The 10101-nt window shown below is 42.8% G+C and overlaps 1 protein-coding gene across 2 annotated transcripts in view; it reads right to left on the bottom strand.

The window, feature by feature from the left end:
* The window catches only part of CCDC6 (coiled-coil domain containing 6), a gene marked incomplete at its 5' end in the record, with an annotated part of 48462 nt that extends 38361 nt beyond the window's left edge, over window positions 1-10101 (bottom strand). For both annotated transcript variants that reach the window (XM_083866737.1, XM_083866738.1), the window contains one exon: window positions 9790-10101. In XM_083866737.1, coding sequence (XP_083722863.1) covers window positions 9790-10101 — 312 coding nt within the window. The remainder of the gene's footprint in view (window positions 1-9789) is intronic.

Consider the following 10101-nt stretch of genomic DNA (forward strand, 5'->3'; position numbering starts at 1 on the left):
TTTCAAGGCAAGAAACAAGTTTATCAATGTAGTGTATGAAAATACGATGAGGAATATGAAAAAAATACATCCTTTGCCTTTGTATTCTCTGTCTCTGGCCCCTACAAACAGAGAGCTGCAGGATGTGGGGGAATGCAATCATCCTTGAGTACTCATCCCACACAGAACTGAAGAAGTAGGTCTAACACAGAGAAAGTTTTAGGAAATGCTTACCTACCTTTCCATTCACAGAGCAAGGACATTCCAGTCCTCTATCAATATTCAGAGAAAAGGGATTTCTTGCAGATCTGGATTTCAGGTTAAATTTACTCTCTGAAACGGACTTTGGGAGTGTCCCTCTTCTTGACCCAACCAGGATTTCAGGGCCTGTGAGGACAGAGCTTTTGCCTAGTTAATAATTCCTAGCAACACTAGCCACAATAAAATGTCTACTATTCATTTTTAACAGATGTGAAAAACACATACCCTTTACACCTCTTGCAAAAGCGGTGGTTAAAATCCTACATTTTGCAAATTTCGTAATAGTGGCTTTTGCTGTTTATTTGAAAATGAAGCAAAAAAAAAGTGGAAATCCCACCACCTGGTGAAAGTAGAAATTAAACTGTAAGTCACAGAGAGAAGCATAACTTCATATTGTGGCATTGCTGGGTTTTATCATGTCTGACTTGATAAGATACACTTACACTTTCACTCAGGGCCAAAGCATATCATTGTGGGAATTATTTATATATGTGGTAGGAGTTTTAAATATGATTACCACCACCACCACCACCACGGGAACTAAAAAGGCCTTAGCTTTATAGTAATAAGCAGAAACATCACATTTTAGGCAGTTCAAAGAATTAAAGCATCTGAGGAAACTTTACAGACAGCTGAAACACTGCTAGGCTGTTTCCATCTACAGCAGGGCTAAACAGATGCTCACCCACCTCACTAAGCCCTCCCCAAACTCAGACCAGATTGTGTGTAATATTAGAAATTTCAAACTAAGTAAAATTCAGAGTTAAGAGAGGAAGAGAAGCCTTATCTGAAGAGTTTATCCATCAGTTAGACTATCAGCCAAGCTGAGGAAATACCTTCTTTCCTAGGAAAAAAACTGCTGCAAGGGAATGCATGAAGGGATAGAGGACTCTCAGGAGCTGAAAGGATCGTCCCCATAGGCACCAATTAGCCTACAATCCCTGTATTTTAACTGAATAGTTGAAATAATTACAACTCAATTAATGCCAGGATTAGAAACTGCTTCAATATTTCTGTAAAAATTGCTTCAGCTTTTATCAAGTAACCCTTGCACCCCACAGAAAGAAATCTGAAACCTGCACATCTGTAATTCGGAGTTCCCTACTTAAGACACATTTTTACTGTGGAATACCTCACCTCAACTGTCTTGCCATCATTTTTACTTTGTTCTCCATCCCATACACTGAAAAGGGACACTAACAGACTACCTAATTAAAGGTCAAGACACATCTTCAGTCAAACAGAAGGACCTGACTGGAGAAGAGGAGCTTGAGATGTTCCCTTCTGGACACCCCAAGGCTGCTGCGTTGGAAGCAAGACATCACAAGAATGTTTATTCTTACACATCCAGGGGAGCTTGCTTTATATTGTATTTTTTGCCTCTCTTCTAGAGCATGTCTTTGTCTCTTTTCCATTCATTCTGTTTGAATCCCAAATCTTGTGCATAATTCAATTTGTATATTTTGTCCCTATTCTCCTCCTTCATTTTGTGGGTTTTTTTCTTTAAGAGGAAGAGAGAAAGGATTCACCTCTTGCTCTCCTGCTAAATTCAGCAGCTTCCTCCTACTCCCCCCAACCCTGCCCCAAAAAAGAGCAGCAAGGCAACTGTTTCTCTCACTGTTTTCACAAGGCTATGCTGAGATACATTAGATGTCTGCTGCTGACAATTTTCATTCCTGCAAAGGACAGCACTGTCTCATTTCTTCCTTTCAATCACATTTCAAGGTCTCTTTGTGAGATACTGGCATTCCATTCTCCCGCAGCACCTCACAAGTCCAGCTGCCTGATCATCTTGTTTGCAGCTGCCATAGAGTCCCCATTTCAATGGCTTCCAATCCTTCCAGTCCCCCACCTGGAATCCCACCCAAGCACACTTTATGAGGTGTAATGGAAAGAAAACCTTTTGTGAAGTCTCCAGCAGATGCATCAGCTTGCTCACCACAGATCAGTATTATGTGCTCAATTCCTACAAGGAGCTTTAGCACTGCGAGTCTGTAGCTGAAAATACACCCCATGTATACCAGCACTTAAAACCAAGACCTTGGAAAACAACAGCTTCAACATTAGAGTCAGTATCAGCAGCAGGAGGAAACGAGCAATGAGAACAAGTAAACAGAATTAGCAAGTGCAAGAAAACCCCAGACAACCACGTACCTACCCTGGAAAAAGAACTTATTAAAGTGAAATAATTTGCCTACATCCTTTGAAATCAGTATTAAAAATCAAATTCCATTAAAGTCAAAACCACAACTAAAATGAAGTACAGAACTTCCAGGATTTGAAAACTATTCTAAAATCTTGTCTGTACTAGTTTTCTAATACTGAGATCAGCAACAGCACTAGAAGCTCTAAAAACCTCAATACTGATTACTAAATCAGCTGATGTGAATAATGCAAAACTCAATAGCTATTTTGGCAAGTGACTAAAAAAGTTAAAAATGTCTAGCAGATATACAGCAGGAGCATATATGACTATTTTTTCTTCAATTGAAAACAAGCCTGTTGTTAGGTGTAAAATGCAGTAAAAACCAAAGCAACCTCTCCTTCAAAATGCTTTAAAGTCACTGGAGATACACCAAGAAAGAATGGTCCTTAGTCTCAGAAAATGTTCAAACCTGACAATAAAGAGCATTCTTAAAATAAAAGCTGACTACAAACCAGTTCTGACACAGAATTCATGATACAACCTCAATGAGAAAGCTCCTTTAAGAAGCAAAATTACTTTCTATGCAGAATAGCAAGCCCACAAAAATATCAAGAACTTACTTTGCCTTAATAAAAATTCCCAAATGTACTCAACAATTTCAGTTCTTATTTCCCTTTCATCCCCAAAGTAATTCAGAGCAATATACTAGTATGCCTACTGACTGAAGACATTCCACCATTATTAAATATGGGAACATCACATAAAGTAACTGATAAAAAAGTACAGTTGTTGTATAATATTTAAAAGCAAGCAAAACTAGGTGGTTATCAGAGTTTGGTATCAACCCAATGGCAATACTGCAAACAAATTAATTTACTGTATAAAGGACAGAAACATTAAACAGGTCATTCAGAATGGTTTTATAGAGAACAAGTTGTGGCAGATAAGCGAAGATTCATCTTTCAGCCAAGGACTATTTGTAATAAAGATAACCACAAAGGTGTAGGGCGTGTATAAGGCACCCATTTGAGTTTTTGATTTAGAAATACACGATAAACATTATTTTAAAATGGTTATTTAAAAAATATACATCAGGATTTCAAAAGTGGCTTATTGACCTCAAAAAAACTCATTGATGGGAAATTCCATTTTATCAACATGTACTAAGCAGGATGATGTTTAAAATGTTCCCTGCACAATTAATTAATTCTCTGCAGCAAATCAAGTGCTACTGGACAACCCAGCAGTACAAATCAGACCTGAATGAGGCACAGGTGTGCAATTGTATTTCTGCCAAATTAGGCAAAGCACACAGCAGCAACCTCATTAAAGACAACTGACCACACTGGATTAAAAAAATAAAATAAGTAATGATCCAATTAAGCTATCAGAAACATTTGTGCAAATTTGAAGCAGGAAAGGATGTTTAGACTAGACCAGTGCCTTGTATTAATTCAACACTTTGGATTTCCAGCATCTCAGAGCCTGAGAGCTTAGTTTAGCCTGTCAATGTAAACTAAAGTTGCCTGTTACAGCCTGTATCTTCGTGAGGAGAAAGCAGAAGATCCAGAATACTCATTAACCCAGCAAAAAGGCACAGCAGGAACCAACAGCTCAGCCTTGATGAAATTGATTCGAAGAACAGGAGGCAGGACACCAAAGCTTTTCCAAGCACAGTGATTCCTCATCTTCAAGAGTCTTCAAATTAAAACTGGATACCCTTCCCAAAGACACATTTCAGGGTTAGTTACAAGGTTCAATGTGGAAACAACTCACAAATCCACGTGACAAAAATTAAAACAGATGATCAAGTAAATCTTTGAAGCCTCAAACTCCCTCGAAAGACAAGCATTCCTGTTGATTAATATCTGAATTAAGTTCAGAATCATTGACTTTTTCTTTGGTTTTGTATGTTTGCATTTTTAACAGCATTCAGGAAGGCCTACAACACACCCCAGGTAACATTCTGTTAATAGCACATGGACAATGTTTTTTCCCTGGGAATTGGATGTTGTGCCAGTGCCTGTGTGTAACTACCAAAGGGAAGCAGATGCTACTACACCTTCCTACTACTGGCTCACCAGCCATGCAGCAAAGCAGCACTGCTCTGACCATGCTACCCTAGGGCCAAGGCAGCTAACATTAAGGGCATTACTAAACTTCCCTTTTCCTTTACAGACACTTGGAGATATTCAACAGAAACTTCTTGAGAATCTCAGGCGAATGTAAAACTGAAATATAAGGCAGTCGTTTCCCACCTGCCTGCTCTTGGAAAAAAAGTGCCTGAAGAATTTCAAATGGACTTTCATGGCGCATGAATTTCTTGATCTTAGCAATGATGTTGTCTTTACTCTAAAAAGCAGGTAAGCAGAGCATTTCTAAAATAAGTTATTTTTGAGCTACTTTCAGCTTAGTCCAGCTACAAACTGGAGTGATAAATGACACAGCAGGATACAAAAACCCCAGGCAAGTTTCTTACACCTACAAAAGACATCACAGAACTGAAAGTACTTTTCATGCAAGCAAGACCTTCTTTAAAATAAAGAGTAAGTAACAGATTCACAGATACATTTTGTAAAATATTAATATTTTTGCTTTCTTGGTTTGCTTTTTACCTCTATCTGCTACTATTTGGTTTCTTTTACTCATCCCCATGCCCTTACCAGCACCTTTTAAAGGTTCCTATTTCAGTTCAGATAGACTATCTTGCCCTTTTTCGTCTACTATTAATAGACACATTCTGTACTGGAACAGGTGCTCTGCCTTGAAATTCTGGTGCAAACTCCAGAAAAGAAAAAAGCATTTTTGCAGGAGACTTCTGACAATACAGCACACCCATTCACATCCCCAAACTATCTGTTTAGGCTGACATTTTCCACGAAGGCCCATAACAGCAGATCTCATGCACACACATAAATGCCTCTGCACACTTCATTCAGAACAAAATGCAAGACTGTATTTATTTCCAGCATCCAAATCTGGTTGTTATTGGGAAAACTGTAAGAGGTCACAATAGCACACAGGATTTTTCTGCTCTGCAAGCCCCGCAAAGCCCGTTTGCTTTCAGAAGATGGCTGTTAATGAAAGCAACAACTTTCTTCAGGATTTAAGCAGGGGGTGAGGAAATAGGAGCTGAGTAAGGCTTTTTTTTCTATTGTTCCTCCCAACAGGTGGGAGGCTGTTCACACAGCTCTGCAGAATCGCAGAGGAGGCTGAAAAGCCAGGAAATGCAACTGCCCTCTGCCAGCACTCAGGGAATGAGGAGAGTTAAGCTGGGAGCCAAGGTGCAGAGCGCAGGTTTGGCTACAGAAAGAAGGGCAGCAGAGGTCTCACAGTAAAATACTGCCACTCACTACCCGCAGCAGCCCCATGGCCCAGTGTTCCCTGGCAGGGAGTGCTGCAAGCAGGCACTACCAGACAGTGATAACTCATGGCAAGCTCACTAAAGCCAGCATATGCCATCAGCACTTCGGATCAGACTGGCTCATCTGAATTGATGACCCTGTTGGGGATCCACACAGCACCACAAATCGGGATTTCTATGATAATGCTCATCCCTACAAAGCAAAATCGGGGAAAATTAAAAGAGATGTTCTTGTAAAATGTTAGAATGCATTAAAACTGCTACATCACACATTTTGGAGTGGGAATATTTTAAAACTAATGCTTCTCAAATACTCTATCTTCACCTCAGTTAAAAAAAAAAAAACATAACTGAATAAGGCCTATTATATTTTAATTTTCTAACTCCACAGAAGATGTCTGACTATAGTAGGCCACTTTACATGAGTTAAATTACAAAATTCAACATCCTAGAGAAAGTATGTAGCAGCCAGGCACTAAAACTCTTCTTGTTCTTAGAAGCATTCCGTTCATATGAGGCCTGCCAGTGCAAAACAAGGAGAAGGAAGACCAAAATGCTTCCAGTATCAGCTAAAGGTTACATGGCTTTCACTGAAATAGGACAGCTTGGTTACATTAAATACTGAAGAGTAGAAAAAAAAGGAGGTAAAAATCCAAATTCTACAAACTTCAAAAGAAACTTCCTGAGCAAGGCTGAAGCACACCCAACTGAAGTACTTCAGCTTTTGTTATATGCAGCAATTCATTCTTCTGAAAAGCAGTCACGCCATAACCCAGGTTTGAAGGTACTCTTATTTAACCAAAGAAGTTGTGCTGTCCCAGGCTTAACCCATTAAACACAGCATCTCCCTGGCAGACTTTTTTCTCCAAAAAACTAAGGAAATTCACACAGAAAATCCACTTCTGGTAGTGCAGCACTATAACCAAAACTCACTACTTCTCATCTCCAACACACAGCATCTCAGATCTTCAGGCGCCTGTTTTTTCCCCAACCTAGGCACCAGCCGTTCCATTTCCTAAAAAAGACCTTGCAGAAATACACCATGAGATCACACAATTGAGATTGCTAAATACATATAAATGAACCCTCTGCAAATGGCTCGAGTGATCTTAGTCATTTCTTCTTAATATCTGATCTGAAACTTTGCATCTTCTGATGTAATGCTCTTGCACTGCCAGAGAACACTTGAAATATCCCCAGCTTTCTCCCTGCTTTGCTCCCTCTCTCACTGTTTGTTACCAATAACAGCAGGTGAGATAAAGTTATCACATATATTTACTTACTTTCACAGTCTTGCACATGAACAGCAGCATAACTTCATTTGCATTTCAGGCTACTGGAAGGAGTACAGCTTGCACATATTTTTGGGCGTACGCTTAGTCCAAGCTGGCTTTACCAATTTCAGCTTGAAAGCAGCATTTGTTTTCACATGTTTTAAATGAGAGAACATAAGAAGTCAGTGAGCATACAAGCCTGCCAAGCCAACACCTTTTCTCAGTCAGTTTTCCAAGTGCAACTACTTAATGTACGTCTCCTACGCTTAATTAACACTTTCTTTTCAACCCTATGACACAAAGGTTAACTACAAATAGAACTAAAAAGATCCTATGTGGCAAGCAATTTAGGTATTTCCTAAACCGACTATATCCACACTGACACCAACTGCAAACACAGAGATGTCACATTAACACTTACACCTGCACGGACACAAGAGGAAGGAGGAAAACCATCACCTTTTAACTGGCAAACCTTAAAGGGAAAATATTCAAAATCATTACAGACAATGGTAAGAGCTGCAGAAAGCAAGGAGTCTCTCTAGCATTGCACAAAAAAGCTCAAACAACAGGATCAGTGAAAGGTTTGCAGATGAAGAGCTGTGTGGTTCGAGGAGTCACCTCCACCTACATCACATAGGTTTAGTCATTCACCTGCTATTTTGGCTACCTGTCAGTTCCACTTGTGCTTCACAGCTTGTCCTCAACACTTGATAAAAATCAAAGCTGATTTGTGTCATTACAATGCCCACAACAGGAAACATACACAGCGCCCGTCTGTCAGTGCAGCAACACTGCAAGGAGCTGGAGCTGGCAGGTGGAGGAGCAAATTGACAAAGGTTTAGAATCACAGTGGAGACAATTAGAAATTTTTCTATTCCTGTGACGTTTACATGCCAATGACACATATTTCAACATTCCAATAAAGTTCATTTCCAGTCACCTGCATACTAGAGCCACACAACAAAGTATTCTGACTGCAAATGTGTTTACATTATGGACTATGTAAACCACAGCACAAGGTCTCAGTGGCCTAAAAAAAAGTTATGTTTTGCATTCATTATTTCCCCGCTTGCTGAATTAGAAGTGGTTTACTCAGTTGTGCACACAGTTCAGCATACCAAAGCCACCACATCAGCTAAAGATGTCGGTTTTCCAGACAGCCTACAGGTTGCCATTAAAGTCTAACACCTCTCCTCTCTTTATCCAAGATGTCAAAACCAGACAGTTTCAGATTTAAGGAAAATATCTCCTTTTTAAAAATTAAAATCTGATGAAAAGCTAAGATGATCAGTCCCTAGAGACAGTGTCAAAACTTTAATGCACGCAAGCGTTTTTTCCAACTTGTTTACAAACAATACACCTACCAGGGGTTCAGAGAGATGCTGTGTCTTTCTAACAGGCAGAGAGAAAATGTCTGACTGACAAGGCGCCTTAGCCCCTTTCAACATTAGAAGGCACTCCGCCGCTACCTAATTAAGGCACATTCTCTTCTCGTAAAGTATTAACAAAGCACACATTTCCCCGACTAGCACTATATTTGTCATCCTTGAATAAATTACTTCTGTATTGTATTTCATGCACTCTTCCGGCCCACATCCTGCTAGACACTGAATGCTTACTACTAGGAGCAGATGAGAGGTATGCCTAGGCAAGCTCCATTTCTTAGCTAGATGTATTGACAACGGAAAAGCTGAGTATCAATAAAACAGACATTATGCTCATAGCGAAGTAGCCTCCGTGAAAAATCAGATGAGATGAGAGTGTGTGCACGGAAGTGCGACTGATCTCTCCTAAAACATCTCCACCTGCACTGGGAAAGTATCAGACTTACCTTTAACAGGTCTTTAGCAAGTTTCCTACTCTGCATGCAGGCCATGACTATTATAACACGTAAACAATCCCTTCAGCCACTGAATTAGCAAAAATCCCTCGAATTTAAACTCCTAACTCATAAGCTCATACAGAAGAACAGAACAATATTTTCGTAGTATTTTGATATGCACTTTCCTGAGGATTCCTGCCTAACAGCATTGCATAAAACGGTGTTAAACTCCAAGTTATCCTCATAGTGCTCATAAACCAGGAGCTGAGCTCTTGCCGGGACAGAGTGCTGCGCTACTCGCATTATTTTTAAGAGTCTTATTTAAATGAGTTTTCAAATAACTTGAAATACCACAGCTAACGAAACGTTACAAACAAACCAGACACTTCCTCATGACCAAGACGCTATTCCTGCAGCTCGCCGCTTCTGCACAGCGGCCGAAGAGGTGACGGCTGAAGAGATAATCCGTAATCTCCGCAAATTACTTAAACTCCGAGGAAATCTCTACTTTGAGAAACTTCAGGGGAACGCAGAGCATCGCCCTCCGCTGCCCGGCCCCTCCCCGAGCGGCTCGGACACGGGGCATGGCGGGCCGGCGGGGCCGCCTCCCGGTGGGGAGCCGGGCGGCCACGCGGCTCCGGGCAGGGGAACCGCCTCGGCTCCTCGCCGGTTCCGCCGCCGGTGCCCTCCCGGTGCCGGAGGGGGCGCGAAGGGCGCGGGGCCACCCCACCTGTGCGCGTCCCCCGCAGCCCCCGGCCGGGCCGGGCCGCGGTGACAGCCGGGCCCGCCCGAGGTGACCCGTGCCGGCGAGCCGGGAGGCGGCCGGGGGGGCGGCGGGGAGGCCGCGGCCGGGGCCGGGCCCGCCCTGCGCGGACACCCCGCGGCGGGGACACCCCCGCTCCCCGCCCGCCGGGCCCGGCGCGGCGCCGCCCGCACTCACGATGGTGACGCTGGCCTTGCGCAGGTCGCGGTTCTCCTCCTGCAGCGCCTTGCACTTGAGCTTGTAGGTCTCCAGCTCGATCTTCAGCACCTTGTTCTCCTGCTGCAGCGAGGCCAGGCGGTTCGTCAGCTCCTCCAGCCGGAACGGCGAGATCACGATCCCGCCCGCCTTGCCGCCCCCCGAGGAGCCGCCGCTGCCGCCCGCCGGGCCGCAGCCGGGCCCCGCGCCCGGGCCGCCCCCCGACAGCGGCCCCGCGGTGCCGCCGCTGCCGCCGCCGCCGTCGGTGTCGCTCTCGCTGGCGCTGTCCGCCAT

Source organism: Zosterops lateralis (assembly GCF_965231275.1).
Source record: "Zosterops lateralis genome assembly, chromosome: 8".
NCBI classification, from domain to species: Eukaryota; Metazoa; Chordata; class Aves; order Passeriformes; family Zosteropidae; genus Zosterops; species Zosterops lateralis.